The sequence below is a fragment of the Seriola aureovittata genome, chromosome 2 (genome assembly GCF_021018895.1).
Source record: "Seriola aureovittata isolate HTS-2021-v1 ecotype China chromosome 2, ASM2101889v1, whole genome shotgun sequence".
Classification (NCBI taxonomy): domain Eukaryota; kingdom Metazoa; phylum Chordata; class Actinopteri; order Carangiformes; family Carangidae; genus Seriola; species Seriola aureovittata.
The window spans coordinates 22,487,918-22,505,884 of NC_079365.1; the positions used below are offsets into that span (position 1 = coordinate 22,487,918).

Genomic DNA, 17,967 nt, shown 5'->3' on the forward strand with positions numbered 1-17,967 from the left:
GCATTGTAATTTTCATCATTTTAATTACAGAATACTAAAAATAACATTACATAAAATGTCTTTTTAAAAGAAACCATTGAATATTACAAAGGTTGTAAATTTTGTAAAGTTAGGATATAAAATCTTTGAACAATGGTGCATAATTGAAAAGAAAAATAATTTTCATAAAATGTATATATTAACTGTTCTACTACATAAAAAATGAGATGGACACAAATTGCAGACAGATGAGATGAGCAGACACCGCCATTACCGCAGTGATCTCTCCTTTTGAAGGAAGAAAGACTTGAGATGCACAGCACACACCACAATCAGCTTAAGTTCTCAAGTTATGTCTATGAAAAAAAAAAAAAGGGGGGAGGAGGGGTGTGAGGGTTTACATTTTACAACAGAGGAAAAACAAACAAGCTCAAGAGACTACAAAAAGTGACTTGGTGACTGCTCCCAATATTCACACATCTCAATGGGTAAAAACCCGACTAAACTGGCCTTGGTTCCATAAACACATACCATTTTCCACAGGTTTAAGCTGTACAAAGAGTAGCAAAATTTTGAGAAACCTCATACTTAAATCATTCCACCAAGACTGGGAATTAATGATCAGTTGTCTTTCAGTCTCCTCATACAGCCATTCCTATTTCCTACTGTACAACTGGTCAGTCAGATCCACTGAAAGCTACCATGGTCACATAATTCATATCAGGAGGTCAACCTTAAGGAACTGGAGTAGACTATACACAAGGGGAGGGAGGACAGGGGGGGCATGCATAATCCAACAGTGTGCTTGCTTTCTCACTCTTCCCTCCGAGTTTCACATCATCCTGTGGCACATCAATGTGAGCCCTTGTTAAGATGTTTCAGTCAACACCACAGAATCACTCCAAAAGAATCACCAATCGAGGACATTCAGCGCCTCTTTGAACCGCAGAAGTCTCTCTACATGTAGGACACACTGGCCAGTCATGTCCAAACAGAGGTATTTCAATAGTCTCCTGCCGTTTGGGAGACGCATTGTGTCACATTTTTGGTAGACAGACACAGAGTTTGAAGGTAAGGGGGGTGAGGGTTGGGGTTGGTCAACAGTTTGTTAAGGTGTTGTTTCAAAAATGTCAAAGATATGGTTTTAATCAAGAGTTATGCTGAGTGGCAGAATCACTGTTCCTTCTATGCAGTAGTAGTGGTTTCAGTGGCCCATGAAGGCCAGGTAGAGAAATGCAGAGAAAACGAGTGAATAAGAGAAGGTAGAAGGGAAACAGACAATAACCCAGAGGACATCTCAGAAGACGAAGCATGTCTGAGACAAGAGGCATTTGGGAGGAAATGAGGTGAGAGACACCAGCAGAGCTACTTGGTTTGGCTGGTCTGTTGCTCAGACAGCTGTAGTTTTGTCACCAGGGATCCAGGAGCTGCTGCTTATCATGTGAGCTAATAATGCTGTTTAGGTTCAGATGAGTCCCCCTGAGTTAGTGCACACGTCAGAGTCAGGCAGGCCTCGCCCGCTTGTTCGTTAAGAAATCCACAAAAAGAAGCAATAAGGAATAAAAAAAAAAAAAAATCAATTCAGCAATTTCATAATCAAGCTTACAGTGAGCTTTGGAGAGAAAAAGCTCGTTGTAGTTTTACAAGTCTGTGATTGGGGAAGGATTGAGTCAATGTCGTTAGTGTGGAGGGTGAGAAAAAGTTCAGGCGAAAATACGGCAGCTCCCACAAAGCGATGCAGCCGACCTCTGAGTCCTGCTCATTTCCTGAAAACTCTTGAGAAGTATGCATTTGTGTGGTGAATGTAATGTGCGCTATGTAGTGCCCAACCAGAGACTGGGTTGTGTTTGTTTGAGCATGCCCATAATTATACTGTAATCTGAACATCTGACATGATTCTCAAGTGGTTGTTGGTGCAGGTCTGCCCAGCAGGTGAGTGGTTGGGGATCTGGTCAGGTGCTGGTGTTGCAGGTTGCGCTGACTGTGCGTCAGTCACACAGACAGGTAGGTAGACAGGCAGGTGGGCTGTAACAGGAGTTGGGTGCTGAGGCTAGATCAAAGGAGCCGTGTCTATCAGGCCTTTGTTGGGGTCCAGGCTGGCAAAGAAGCGGACGTCCCTGTCCTTGTCGGACTGCAGAGCCATCACTGTCTCTTCCAGCTCATCAGAGTAGGCGCAGCCTGGCTCCTTGAAGTATGCTGCAAACCATATACAGGACTCCGTTAGTAAAAGTAAAAACCTACCAGCAAAAAGCTACAGGGTGTGTGTAAGAGAAAAGGGACAGAACATGTGCTACAGCAAGAATAAGTAACTTTTGAAAGCGTTGTAACACCCAATGATAAAAAGCACCCTGTTGAGTTCAGTACACTTCAGAGTTACTTTTCTTGGTCTTTTTTTTTTTAGGTAGGTCATTGACGTTGTGACTCTTCTCTGCTTGTACTACTCATGTACTATATTTACCATTTACCATTATCCCGTAATAGCTTCCTGTGGCCTCAGAGGCTTTTGTTCCGTGCATTTAAGTCATAGCTCAACATTTTGGACATAGACAAATTCACTTTCTTTGAGTTTGATGAGAAAATTGACACCACTCTCATGTCTGTGTGTTAAATATGGACCTAGAGTCAGAGGTTGATTAGCTCAGCTTAACATAAAGACTAGAGGCATATGAAAATGTAAACATAAACAAAATGTAACAATCCCTTTAAACATATGTCAGTGAGTTCATTAGCATTTTACATTTCTCCATGACACTCTGTCGTAGCGCCTTGGCCACCAGTACGCGGACATTAGCCACTGGGTCTGAAGAGAGGCTGAGCAGGCTAGGCAGGAGGTGCTGGCTGAACTGGTCCATAGGCATACAGTCCTCCTCCACTATGGCCTAAAATATAAGGAAACATAAAACAGTCACTCAAACAGGTTGGTGTTACAGACAGGTATTTTCACACATGGGAGAAAAACAGTCACGTTCTTATCGGTCATCAGGTTGTCTAACATGGTCATTACATAAGATAACAACCAGTGTTTTGTCTGTATCCATGTAGCAATACTGCAGGATGGCATAAAGTAGCACTAAATTTTACATTCACTTCTAGAATCTCAAACCTTAAAATGTATGTTTTTAGTGAGAAATTTAAAAGGAAATAGCATTAAAATGTAGTTGAAAAACAGCCGGGGAGACGGTGCAAAAGCTGAGTTTCATCATCTCATGCAAAATAATGAGAGATAAACACAACAGACCTGGCAGATGAAGGCAAAGGCCTGCCTCCCCACCCATTTGGGACAGTGGCAGAACCTAACGGTGAGCTCGTTGATGAAGTTCAGGCCCAGATCATCAGCACCACAAGCATACAGCTTCTGGAGGATCTCTACAACCTGAAAACACATTTAAAGTTGTTTAAAGGAATAGTTAAACATTTTAGCAAATACACTTATTTTCTTTATTGGCGAGAGTTAGTTGAGAAGATTGATACCATTTGCAGGTAAGTGCAGTAAATATGAAGCAACTGCCTGCAGCCTGCTAGCTATGCTTGGCTAGACTGTAAACAATGGAATATGGCTTGTCTGGCTCTGTCATCTCTACATCTCACTAATTAACACATTGTATCTCATTTGATTAATCCATAAAAAAAACATGTAAAAATGCTGTACTGTCCTTTAATGGTTAGTTATGTTCCGGGCTTTCTTGGAATAGCCGAGTGCCTTTCTGGGGTCTCAAGGAACCAAATGAAAGTCTATCTCATCAGGAATATTAAGATTAACCAAAATGTTGAATTATTACGTAAACAAATGACAACTTAGCAGGTGTACAAGTGACTACCTAACTACTGTCCATTGCCCTTGTAGACATGCTGAGATGATCAAACTACCACCTTCAGGGGATTACTTTATCTCACAACAACACACACTAATCATCATCCATCTGTGTGACTCATTCCCCTTTTGTTTAGAGTTTTCCAGTGTCTTTGCTCACCCAACCATCTGGCACAAGCTGCCAATGTATTTCCTCACCAGATGCTCCCTATACCAGAAGAAAAAACCCAAATCATACTATCTGCTGTAAACTTACCAGTTTGTATGAGATCCACCTGACCTCTGAGACTTTGTCAGAGCAGAGTGTGAGTGCTATCTGTCTGAGGTAGTCATACACATCGTAATGGCTGTACAACTCTATGATCAAGATCAGCTGCCTGGAAAGAGACAGGGATGGAGCAATTAACATATTAAATACCAATAACCAAAATAAAATAATCCACAATTTAAAATAGTCAATTATGGAAAGAAATTAGTAACTGCTTTGTTGAAACTGACAGTAGATTGACTTCACAATTAAATCTAACCAATACACTATGCTACAATTCAGTACTGCCATTCTGTTAATGAGCAGGACACTGATTGGAAGTCAGTCTAAATAAGAGTCTGCTAAAAATGTAAATGTAATTATTTCCAAATTCCTTCCTGACTAGAGGACAAAAAAGGAGACATACTCTGCCAGCTCATATCTGAATCTCCAGTTGCGACTGTTGTCCGTCACCATGAACTCCTGCAGCTGGTACAGATATTCTCTCCTCTTGTCTGCATGCAGCAGCTGCAGCAAAGAAATGCACATAAACCAGCTTGGTTATCTAGTGTTACCTGTAAACCAACTATGATTTTCTTCATCAAATCACAGAGCTGTTGTTGCATCCGAGTCCTTTTTGTCATCATATTCACAACAGTATTGCTTTAACGTTATAGAGCAAACCAAACTTTTCTAGTATTGTGCTAATATTTAAACAGTATATGAAAAAAAAAGAAAAGAAAAAAAGACCAAACTTACTAATCTTACCCACAAAAATTGTTATCACTCTTGGAACAGCAGCAGTTGAATCTATAAACATATAAATTTATAAACTTACCTTGAGGAAGTCATACAGGTGTTTGAGCACACCAATGCGGACCTCGTCCAGGTCTTTGAGGAAACCGTTGAAGATAGGGACCAGGTCAGCTGCCGTCAGCTGGTCTCCCAGGATAACTGCCAGCTCATGGATGGAGAAAGCCAGTGTACGCCGCACCTTCCACTAAGAGGGGGGAGGTAGGAGGGAGAGAAATACAAAAAGATTATAGCATCAGCCATGAACAAGCAAGTGTAATGAAAGAAAAAAAAATTAGGTTGCTTTTTTGAATAGCAAAACAAAAATGTCTTATTGCATCTATGATTATACCACCTTATCAATAATTATAAAGTAAAATAAATTACTGAGAAACAGGTAATTTTATCTGAATCCATCAGTGACTAATGGTCCACTGCAATGCTGTCACGCTAACAGTGACATTCAGTGCTGATAATGAAGAACAGTGTGACCGAGTCACGCAATCACTGCAGCTATTTGAGGTGAAGCAACACCTTGTACATTTCCCTTTCTTGCTCACATTCTCAAATAATGCACTTGCATAACAAGAAGTGTCATGTTAAGGCCACTTTACACTGTTCAACTTTGAGTCATCAAAAAAACAAAAAAACTTAATGAAGACAATCATGAGAGAAATGTGGTAAAATACTTTTTGCATTAAAGACCAAAAGCCCACAATTAAACTGCTGCTACAAGCCACATTTACAAACCAACCAATCAGAATACGATAAAAAATAAGACACAGAAACAATGAATCTAAAGCAGAGGGATAAAAACTGGACCATCAGACGATCATGATCATAAATTCTAAATATTATACTTAATTGAGGAAGGTTTTTAAAACATTCCCCTACATGTGTAACAAGGTCATCGACCCAGTTTGGCAGATTTTGTCATGGCTCTATGAGATCTTCATCTTTTATAATTGGAAATTATTCATTTTTTATTTTTGTCAGTGTGTTGTTTTTGCTGTGTGTTTTAATGGCTTGAGAGTGTCTGTTTGTTGGTATGTTGGCCAGTCTTCTAGGGGGCGAGCTGGGTCGGATGTGGATTTTGAAATAATATTTTAAGTGTAAAACCAAAAAACATCTGAATATCTGATGTTAATGTAGAAACATGTATTATTCACCACAGGGTCCTTCTGTAAAACATAAACCTTAACTACTAATGCTGTTTAATTGGAAATCAATACATTACTTTCCATCAGTCTACAAGATGACCAATGCTGAAACACTACACTATATCATCTTATCTTTATATAGGCTCTGACTATGACTAAAATCTTCTTATGGCAGAAAACCCTGAGCTCCAGTGTCAAAATTACATATCCTTGAGTTAAGAAATTTTAAAATGAGCTTTACTTAGAGCAATAATTTTGTCACAGTATGGCCCATATTTTTCATGCAATTGAAACAGCAACTGTAATCCCCCATTACCCTCATGATTTCCCCATTTCTCTGCTTACCTGCACATCAGTAGCAAGGGTTTCATATGTGTCCTTGAGACAGTGCCAGTTCTGTCGTCCCAAAGTAAGAGCAACTCCCGGCAGGCTGAAGGCACAGTGTTTGGCTATCTCTGTATCCACCGTCTGGGCCCGGGCTGGGTCCGTCATAGAGAGGTACTGATCCAACAGCTGCTGGGGGATGACATTCTGGAGACACAGAGAGAGATTAAAGAGTTCAATGATCAAATGGGAACAGGGATGCACAATGAGAGGGTATTTAATAATACATATGTGAGCTATTCAATACCAGCAGTGAAGTGCAGATCAATATTTCCAGGATGTGTGAGAGAAGTGCTTACTAACCTGGATCTTAGGCTTATCCTCAGACACTGGGCTGTGAGCTGAGTCTTCCTTTCCCTCCTCCTCCACACTCTCAATCAGTTCAGACTCCTGAGGAGAATACAAATATTCACACACAGACCATTAGGGAACAAACAGATGTACATGTTTACTGAGTAAAGGAGTAAATGCAAAATTGCAATTCATTGGAAAATTGATTTTTTTGTATTCAGCCCTACTTGCCAGCCCACTGTCAGTCCTGATCAGACCACACCCACACAATAACAACTGTTTAACTTTCAACGTTGCCGAATTACTCATGAATACATATGAACCAATTTCAGGGCGCTTTAAATGGAGATAAGATCTGATCATGTACGATATATCCATCAACTGCTGTGGTGGTGCCATTAACAGGAGAAAACACTACAGAAGAACTCTTTGCATCAAGTATAATTCCATCTTAAATACAGTAAATGTATGTAGTTATATCTGTGCAGCAATATAATATACAACATCTGTTTTAACACACTGCAATAATCTGAATTGTCTCGTACTAGCACAGGGGAGTCGGGAGGAGACTCTTCCTGGTCCTCCAGGGGCTCAGTCTGTGTCTCTTCATCTCCTTGCTCCTGCACAGGACTCGACTCCATAGCTGGGGGAGTTTCTGTCGTTTGCTCCTCTTCTGTGGGGCTCTCATCACTCTCTGACTGAACCTCCACAGATTTGCTCTCAACAGACGGGCTCTCTGTGTTGCTCTCAGGTTGCATTTCTGGCTGGGGTTCAGTCGGGCTGTTGTCTGGTGGGCTGTTGTCTGCTGGACTGTCGAGCTGGGCTGCCTTCAGAGCTGCTGACAGCACCTGGACTTGAGCTGGAGGCAAATTACACATGCACAGCTCAATCTATATGCCAATAAAGTGCCAAAGTAAATACACAGTGACAGCAGGTGATCAAATGTAATTCACAAAGATTCTGGCTCTGTATACTCACCTTGTACATCTGGGTCATCCATGTGCGGTTGCAAACAATCCAGAACCTTCTGGATCTGGTCACTTGTAGCTTTGCCATGACTCAGCTTGGAATCAAGACAACCATCTTCAGGTTCCTCCTCCTCCTCCTCTGCTCTCTCTTTCTTTTCCTCCCACTCTGTCACTTCCTCTGATGTTTGACAACTTAACATCTCCAGTTCCCCGCTGATGTCTGGTAAAGGAGACCTCCAGTAGTGGAAAGAATTAAAGTTCTCATCTGTCTGCTCCGTGTCTTTTGTGTTCCTTGCGTTGTTTGTAGTCGTAGGGCTGACGTTGCTGTTTGAGACATTATGGGTGAAACCGCTGTGCATCTCTCCAGGAGCTGAAGTGTGGTTTTCGTCAAAGTTGTGCATGTCCTCGCTGTCAGCTACTGACATGTGCTCTGGGGACGGTGTGGCACGGCCGTCCTGGTTGGGAGGTGTGTGAGCAATGGTTCTTTCTGTGTGGCAGCCACTGATACCGGAGCAGTTCAGGGAGTTTAGGGAGCAGTCGCTGAAATGGGAGTAACAATATTTATAGGAATACTTATAACTAATACAGAATAAAGGAAAGGGGAAGTACTGTACTTGTCATCAGCCTCTTTCTAAATGTTGGTCAAACCTAGTCTAGCCTAGTGTAAATGGAGCATTTAAGGGTAAATTTCAAACTCTATAAAGTACGTCTATGATGGTAAAAACGATTTTCTGGAAAAAAAAGGATTCAGGGAAAATGCTTCTACATCAACTTCAATTCCTTGTATTCCCTTGTTTCTGCAGTCAAACCTTGAAGCAAATGGATAAAACTGGCCTTTCCTGTTCAATCCTAGTGAATTATGAACATGATTCATTAGGCCAATGATGCAATACTTTAAGCTGTGTCTGTGCCAACACAAACTCATACTTGGATTGTGCCACAGCATTTTGCTGTAATTACTGTATCAACTGATAAAGAGTTCACTAAATAAAATTACAATACAGTCTTCACCTAACTTTGACCCAAGATACACAAAACAGAACATTGACACTATTATAATTTGAACAGACTAAAGAAGAAACATCATTATGTGTCTCGTTTAATGTCTGCTGTTAGTTGTGAGGTTCACGTGGTCTTACCCTTCTAATGTACACCTGGGGACTTCTAGTAGGGCGCCGTCCTCTCTGAAGTGAAGGCCTGTGCTGGAAGGGTTGGCAAAGGTGGAGATGAAACGTCCTAGAGACTGAAAGGCAGCCTGGCGCACCTGTAAGTGGAAGAGGAAGGAATCTGTCAGTTTAACTGTGACTACAAAGAAGTGTATTAGGTTTTAGGCCAAACATCCAAATTTGGTTAGAGTCTTAAGGTATTAATGAACAGAGCTGTATGGGTCACCATTTTAAAAGTCAGATCTAGTCCAAAATAATACACAGATGTGGACAATGGAACCGTATGCAGTTCTGTATATACTACGCTGGGTGTCTGCAAAACTGCCAGTTAAGTGATGAAAGTTTTGGAGATTTTTTGAAAGTACTGAAAAATAGAACATTGTCATCTAAATAAACATAAAGTACACAGCTCAAAATCAGGAACAGGAGGATGCATACCATGCTCAGGAAAACAAACATTCTAGATTCAAGAGCTCAGTAATAAGTGCTCTATTTTCATCATAGTACAGAGGAAGTTACACATAAATGTGCCAATCCTTTTATGCAATTGTATGAATTACAATTTTTCCTGTATACGTGTGTGTCTTACCCAGCGGGACTGGTCACTGATGAGGCTTATGAACAGGGGGGACAGTTTTGCACGTCGCACCTCTGGAGAGGTGGAATTGGAGACCATCATGAAGCACTCAGCGCAGGCTTTCCTGATGCCCCACAGACTGTCTGAGCACAGATCGAAGAACTTGGGCATCTATATTAAAAGCAAAACTAGTCAGTGCAACTTTAAATTAACATTGAGTGTTTCAAGTGTGAAGGGATTTGTATACACGAAGGGTGCACACAAACTTGTGGTATGGTACAAGTAACTTATTAACTTGATAAACCGTGAAGCTGCATGACAGTATTTAAACACACCTAACTTGACGCATGCGATGCGTTATGCGTTAAGCATTGACTCAGGAAACGCATGAAGGACACCAATGATTAACTTTCATGTTCCATAATGACGTAAATGTAAATACGTAATGAAAATGGAGTCTCAAGTCTCTCACCAGTAGTTTTTCTGTGGCCTCCTGACCAACAATAGAACAAAATTCTCCAAAATTTGCAGCACAGACCTGTAAGACATAAATAATACAAACATGATAAGTACACTGACACCCTTCTTAAGACCCAAATAAAAGATGCTAATAATAATAATTTATACCATAAGAGAAAAGTCAGGATAAGTTATAGATTTAAGAGGAGAGTCAACAGGATGCCAAATTGCCAAAATTGCCAAATTTTTTCTAGCTCAATCACATAGTATATCAGTAGGGTTTTCACTGCTGTGTGCTATGGTTAAGTGGCCATTGCCGAGCAACATGAGACATGTGCATTTGTTTTAGTGTAATGTCCTGGGATTGTTTGCATTGTTTACATGCATTATTCACACAGCCTTGTTGAGAAAACCTCCCCATTGGTCTGGCATCTGGACTTTGCTCAGAAAAAACAAACTTAACTACAATGATTTGATCATATTTGTTTTTCATAACATGTAAACCTCAAAATGTAAATTCGGAAAAAATGCAATACAAGATCACATTTGCAATAGCTCCAAAAGCTTTAACTTTTTTTTTTTTACAATGAAGTTGCACAACATCTAAATGTTCGAATCAATAAAAATTTTTATTTTTTTCCTGCAAAACCATCATACATCATCTGCATTGGCTTAATATGTGTAAAGCTATATTCCAATTGTACAATTTCCCTGACAATACTGTTGGAAAATTGTCTGATGGCTCACTGAACAAGACTGAAGCCCTGGGCAACACAAGCAACAAAAAAAAGTAATGAACTTCAAAGTTTAGCTTATTGAGAAGAGGGAGGTTTACTTGATTAAAAAAAAAGTCTCACCGCTACAAAGAGCCAAAAAATTATTCACCATGTCTGACCACCTTTGGAGCTCTCAAAAACTTTTCCCCAACTGGCACCAGTTCGCCAGAGAATTAACATTCCTCAGAAAACAACAGTATAGTGTGGGCTAAGTTGATGCGCAAAACAGAATTAAAGCATTGAATTAAAGTTATTGAATTTATCCTCGTGGAACTCCAAAACACAATTAAACTCTTGCTCAAGTGAGAGCTGGCTCAGTTATCACCACAGTTTGAAACAGAATATCTTGTAGGTAATTTCAGACTGTAACAAGTATCTTGATCTTTAAGCTGGAGGATGTAAACATGGTTTGGGGGTTGTTACCTTGCGGACTTGGAAGAGTCGGGCATCACTGCACAGGTCACAGAAACGAGGCAGTAGTAGGTGCTCCACTGTGTCTTTGCTCAACATGGTGACAACTTTACACATGATCTGTAAAAGGACATATATGGAGAGCATTTAGTGCCATCACAACTCAAGACTGTGCTTCAATTACATCACTACACTGCAGTGATGACTGAAAACTAGTTGAAAATTGAACTGAAAAGCTTTATAGAAAGTCAAATACTGTGCCACTGAGGGAGAAACAATCAGGGACTGGATAGGAAGTGTGTGTGAGAGTTATATAAGAGGTTATGTGTGTTAATAGGGGCTGAACCTGATTTGACAAAACTTGATTTGATTTGGGAGAATTGAATGAGTGAATAGCTAACAACTAAATACAATATGAATAATACAGAATATAAATAATAATCACATTTAAAGTCTGTGCATGGAATTCAAAATGATGCATTACAAATCCATTCAGGAAATGCATTTATACTTTGACAGTTCAATAACACATGACAAATTTCAATTCATACCATTCAGAAACAATATCTGCTGGCATCAGTCATGCTCTATAAAACAAGAGCCTGTCGACTGGATTAGACAGGCAATGACTGATCACCACGTAGCAATAAAAGAAACCCACTCTCTCTCTGGCTGCATTGAACTTATACTGATTTAATAGGTGAGCCTTTATAGTCTAAAGCCAGTTTGTCTAGTACGTCTGCGGTTTTTAGCTATATTTCAGTCAAGCTTACTATCATAATACTGAATAACAGACAGCTAAAAGAAAACTTAGAACACAAGTGGATTTTCTTACAGCAACAGCCTCTATTTTGTAGTCATCATCACTCCTGGGTTCTGTGAGGTCTAGCAGAACTGGACAAACTTTGGTCTCCATGTCAGCTTTAGAGATGAGGCCCTGCTCCAACAGAACGAGCAGCGCTGCCTGGCTTGTCTTCCGCACCTAGAAAGATGGAAGCAGGTTTAGAATCTTTTTTTTTTTGTTTGTTTGTTTTTTTTAAACTTTGCACAAATAAATCTGATTGCTTTTTATACTTTACTTATTCTATTTAAGTTGAGAAAATCACCCAACAAAAAATAAACAACAAAAATCTAATATGTTAGAAGTAGAAGAAAAGTATATTCTTAGTGAGTAGTGATTTTTGTCAGCTAGAAAACCATAAATCTAAAACCTACCTGGTTATTTGGATCAGTGAGATACCGGACTACAATTGGTACCAAGTATCTTGAGAAAGCGGCTGGGAAGTTGGGCCGACTTTCATGTAAAAACATTGCAATGTTGGGGACCTGCTCCATCAGTTCTGCTCGCACTGTGGGCTCTGAGTACACAAATCACATTACATGATTATGGAACAAAGATAAAACAGGTGCATTATACCTTCAACCATGTAGAGATTAAATCCAAAGGGATGAATTGTTCTTATTAAAAATACAAATTGGATTGGATTAATATTAGGCTGTGGCAGATTAATCTAAAGACATGACAACTAAACAGGTGAAAAGGAAAATGCATCTACCTCCATCTTCTGACATTCTGGCAACTGTCTCCATGACACTGATAAAGTCATTTTCATTGTCACTGAATTCTCGAAGCACATCAAGCAGGCCACGAGCCACGATCTGCCTGGAAAGCAACAGGAGCTTTGAGTTAGTAGACTGTCTGCCAATACCTACAAGTGCAGGGTGCATAGAGCGTAACACACAGCACTGACAGAGCTGTCAAGTACATTACACCCACATGTATTGGAAATGACAGGAGGGGTTGAACCCTTCAAAGCTGAGTATGAAAAGCATGACGACAGGAGCTAAACACATTTGTGTAGGGACAACAGAGCAGTAGTAAGTGTTTGCAGAGGAACTGTGATGATTCAAAAAACCACATACTCAGTATACCTGGCAGGCTTTTACTATTTACAAAGCAGAAAGTACCACATTAAAATCCACACATAACACAAAATATCCTTAACAACCTATTATAAACAGGGAGTACTCTTGTCAACTTAATGCCATGTTCAGACAGACACCATCCACCCAGGGCTCTACTTAAAGTCTTTTTGCATTCCTGAACTATAGAGTTAACACGGGTATGTGATTAGTAAATACACAGGAATGCAGAGTCTCGTCCAGATGACTATGAAAAAACATGTCTGGAGATGACTTAAGATGTGTCAGTCTAATATTTCAATTTCTGATGCCTTCTTTTATTAGTGCAAATAACACATTTTCTTGTTTTAAGGTTTAAATGGCATATAAGAAAAACAGTAAAAAATGTAACTTTACTTACTAAGAAAGTCACATCAATGCTGAACAGTCACGTGATGGAGTTTAACTCCTTTATAATGATGATGAAAACTTATTCTGAATATTATCCGGCTAAATCCTCTCATCAAGTGATACTTCTCTGCCATTTGACAGATGTTTCCTTGTTACTATGTTCCACTTGGTTGCAGATGTTTCCTTGTTACTAAGATTGACTAGGAGTGGCACAACGTTTTCAACACCATCGTCACCACGAGATGACATCTACACTACAGCAGAGACATCTGAAATCATGGTTCACTTGTCAAACAGGGTTCTATAACTGAAATGCCAAAACTAGATTAATTCTCTTTCTGGTAACACACATGAAAATAATCATAAATAAACACTACCTTGAAGAAAAATACAAATGAGTGATAACCAAGAAATAAAGTGGCCTTTGCATGGATTGAAGGCCACAGTGTAGAAATAAGGATGCAGCTCAAGTTCATTAACATTACTGTGGACATAGCCATGGTCAGAAAGGAAAGAGAAGCTTGATTAAAAGCATATTTTTGGCTGCATTTTTATGTATTGTAATGTGTAACTTTGTATTTGTGAATTATAAAGAACTAAGCTTTGAATGGATATCTTTACTTTCCACCTCAGTTACTGCAGCCCTAAGTTTTGAATAATTTTATCTCAAAAAGCTGACTACCAACAGCTGTAGTAGCTAACTAAGAGATATGGGAGTTCTGAATGAAGTTTTAGCATATCAAACTACAATATGGCAAACATCTCAATCCATAAAACAGCTCTGGGTGGCTTTGGGTACATTGCACTGAGCCAGTTATGAACACCTGGGGCCTGTATGATGAAGTGAGTTCGACTTAGTCTGGCTCTCTTTGCGTTAACCTTGCTTCACTGAGCCTAACATGAACTGTCCTGAATAACGTGTATCCCAAAACTGGTTACAAAACTGGCTCAGTTGGGTTTTACCATGCAGCTACAAACGTTTCCGATTGTAAGAGGCAGAATTGTAAATTACATGTGATATCATCAGAACCCTTAATGAAATACTTAATGTGACAAGAGATTGAATGATGATGCCCACAGGTAAATTTGCTTAAAACAGCAGAGAGTGATATTCAACAAGGTGAAATTTAAGAAATATAATCACATAACCAGAATAGAATAAGCAGCTGTAACACTGGAAATATTTTCCAAATATTAAAGTAAGGTTAATGCTATGAATATGTACAGGAATCAGTATATATGTCTTTAGTGTGAGTGAAATGTTTGACATTTGTAATCATGGGGAATATTTAACTATGTGGATTATTTTTCTAATAAAAGACAACGGGAGGTTTAGTTTTTCATTGCCAGTTATAATCATGTTATTCTGAGCTGCACTGATTGCAAAAGCATCTACACTGTCAGGAATCATGTTGGCAATAACAAGATCTTTTTGCAATTGAAATAGAGCATTTATTGTCATTATGTAGTTACTTTGTATGGTAAACTATTCCCTTCCATGACATGTGGAAAGACTGGAACAGCAAAATTATTTGACTCATCTATAAAAATCTATATTGCTCTTCATTATTCGTCACTATTGTAAGCTCTTTTGTCACTGTCAGGATCCTGTAGGAATGATGACTCCAGTTTTCCCAGTGATCTGACCGGTTTGTAGTCAGGCTATTGGCAGGTTTTCCTTTGATCCGCTGGAGTGTTCTGGAGCAGGTTACCTATGCAACATGGTGATCTACCCTCTGTTTTGTGATCCTAGAAAACCTGAATTAAGACCAAACGTAGCTGGATAACCCACTAATCTCGTTTCGTGGTACAGGCTTCTTATTGTCTGATATTAACCATTTTGTCTGTTTTGGGTGTTTCCTGGACACAGGGCTCCACTTACCTGTTGAAAACATTCTCACTGAAGGCATACTTCTCTAGCCTCCCAAGAGGAGTTAGGTTGTCTTGTCCTGCATCAAGGAAGGCTGTGATGCGGATGCCGTCACACTCTGAACCATAGTCATCAAATCCAACTGTGGGAGAGAGACAAAAGTAATTTTAGAGTAACACAAATTGGAGCAATGTCTGAGACACACTTACAATGCCTACAAAAACTAAACATTTATCCTTAGGACACTGACAGATATACCGCAGTATTTACAGTGTCATGTTGATGATACTGAGTCACACTAAATGTCAGGAATTAAGAACCTCCAATGTGTGGATAAAGCAGAAAGACTCAAGTCTAACTGATTATTCCATTTAATGGTCCAACTATAAATACACACTGGCTTTGCAGTTGGATCTAAATGCTGTTTCATCACCCTGGCTAATGTAGACAACAGGGACCGCTGGTCTGTATAACTGCTAATAATAGCATGGCGTAAAACCCTGAAATACTGTTGACAGCTTTAAATTTCACATGGGTGAATGGGGTTGCCTAGAAAGATGACACTTCCATATATACCCTACTGCTGAAAGCAGGGAAAACAAAGTTCCACATATCATATATGCAAGAAAGTAATCCTTCAATCCAGGTATTGTTTAATGTGATTTTGTAAGCAAATTAAAATAACTGGAGTACTTACAGTCGTCCAAATCATCATGGCCATCTTCAAAGTATAAAGATAGACCTGCAAGGACAAGACAATTAGAGGAGTGGGGGGTTGATGGTGGAAGATTTGTCATCAATATACCATCACTGTCTTTATACACCAGTCTGCCCTACAAAATGAAAAGAAGTTCTGGGTTTGCAGGTTTACAAGCTGCAAATTACTAAGAGGGGACAAAGTGTCCTTCAATAACATTGACAATAAATCACAGTGATAATGCTGATTAATCACTCTGCAAAACCGATACGTGCAATCACAGGACATTATCGGAGTAGTAATGTATAAGAGAAGAAATCAAAATAAATCATTAAATGTCAAAGTAATGTTTTTTCTCAAGCAGGGATCCAAAGGCTATTAAAACTACTAATACCTAGACTACCTATAAGATCTTTCTTTGAATTGTAACAAGCCCCTCTCACCCAAACTCCCTTTTTTATTCTCATTTGGTGACACAAGAAAATTATATTCCTTTTCCTTTGTGAGAATTAGGTCTGCAATTCATGATTATTTTCTTTATTGATTAATCTGCAGATTTTAGTGTGATTACTTGATTAATGTTTGGGTTAAAAATGGTCAGACAAAACAGTGAACAATGATATATTTCTCACAATAACATTTTTCTAAAGCACAACGTTCGAAACAATGTTCTTTTGTCCAAATCCAAAAATACTCAGTTAACTATCACAAACATAAGATAAAGAAAAACTAGCTCACAATTAGAAATTAATAGATTATCAAAAAAGCTGTTGATTATTTTTTTCTTAAACAACTAATTGTAACGTCAATAAAGAAAGGGGAAAAAACTAAAAATACAAAGGAGGTACTAAATCAGAATTCTAAGAATTCTTCCCTGCAAAATTTCTTATCTTGCCGTTGGAAAATTATCTTTTTAGTTTGGTTTCACATTATCATGCAGTCAAATGAGACAGGGAAACTTGTCTTGTTCAGAGGTGATTTTCAACGTCTTTACATCATATTTGTGTGATAATATAACATACTGACACTACAAGAAGACTTTCTTTTAGGATAAGTATTCAGTACCACCCAGTACTAGACACAGGACAATAGTAGGGAAGCGTAGTCAAAAGAAAAGCCCAGAAATAAGTCCCAGAAGGAGAAGCATGTGGTGGGACGGCTAATGTCTGTGTTTACAGCTGGGCAAGCAAGGGAATGTGCTTCAAATATAAAAACAACTCTCATCTAGAAAAGACACATTAAACATGGTATTTCATGAGTGGAGTAAATAACGTTACGTGTGTTTTATTAACAGCAACAAGGACCAGGTTGGCAAAGAATAACATCTCCCCTTTGTTATGGTATAAAGGAGGATTTGGCCAGCTTATGGCTGAAAATGACTTTAGCAACTTGGCTAACGTTAGCTAGGTCACCTCGCTAGCCCTTGCTATGACAACAGTTCGATAATAAACGCGGCTGAAGGCGTTCGATAGTTTCTAACTACAGAATAAAGTGGTGATTTAAAATAAAACTACACATACTGTGAAGTTATACGCTTTAGATATAGCCCCAAAGCAACCCATTTCGATACCGCTGAGTAGCTTTCGTTAGCTAGCTAGCTAGCGGTGCTAAGTTTGCTAACACGGCTTGTCCAGCCCTTTCGCTTGACTTGAAGCTAACAATTCGCCTTGGAATAGCACAAATGTAGCGAAGCAGGCGCCGCTATTTTAACAGTTGCATTTCTGACGAGCATAATACGGCTTTGTAAGTGCCAGAAAGGCGTCAAAATATATAAGAAAACACAGTTTAAAAAGTGCCATTACCTGCCATCTTGAGTCTCGGCTCGGCTCTGCGGGGCCGCTGTCCCGGTGAGGGCTGTCACCGCACAGCTGTCACTCAAACACGGTAGCAAACTACTTCCTGAGAGCACTTCCTGACGCTGATATTCACCGGTGGTTTATTCTGTAAACAACTCAACGGATAAACTGTTTTTCTCAGCTTGGGCACACAGTCGACATAACTGGGCATAAATAACAGCCCGTGGGCTTTGTGTGTCTCCAAACACACACACAAAAAGAGAGCTGAGC

At 39.4% G+C, this 17,967-nt stretch overlaps 1 protein-coding gene across 1 annotated transcript; it reads right to left on the minus strand.

Annotated features, from left to right (window-relative positions):
• Positions 1 to 3: 3 nt before the first annotated feature.
• On the minus strand, positions 4 to 17,836 carry ppp4r1l (protein phosphatase 4, regulatory subunit 1-like). The gene is made up of 20 exons (XM_056402055.1): positions 17,704 to 17,836; positions 15,902 to 15,946; positions 15,217 to 15,346; positions 12,578 to 12,684; positions 12,237 to 12,379; positions 11,857 to 12,003; positions 11,034 to 11,141; positions 9,848 to 9,913; positions 9,388 to 9,546; positions 8,772 to 8,896; positions 7,643 to 8,172; positions 7,210 to 7,523; positions 6,677 to 6,763; positions 6,335 to 6,520; positions 4,876 to 5,037; positions 4,465 to 4,565; positions 4,047 to 4,167; positions 3,218 to 3,352; positions 2,717 to 2,858; positions 4 to 2,175 (listed from the first exon to the last, which is right to left on the minus strand). Exons 1-20 carry the CDS (start codon positions 17,708 to 17,710, stop codon positions 2,030 to 2,032), a joined length of 2,961 nt encoding a protein of 986 aa, XP_056258030.1. The 5' UTR covers positions 17,711 to 17,836; the 3' UTR covers positions 4 to 2,029.
• Positions 17,837 to 17,967: the final 131 nt, after the last annotated feature.

Excerpts from the sequence above, each read along its gene's own strand:
- ppp4r1l (XM_056402055.1), bottom strand. Across the intron at positions 6,521-6,676 it reads AGGATAAGCCTAAGATCCAG|AATGTCATCCCCCAGCAGCT; the intron begins GTTAGTAAGCAC and ends CTGTGTCTCCAG. Across the intron at positions 5,038-6,334 it reads CCCTTGCTACTGATGTGCAG|TGGAAGGTGCGGCGTACACT; the intron begins GTAAGCAGAGAA and ends CCCCCCTCTTAG.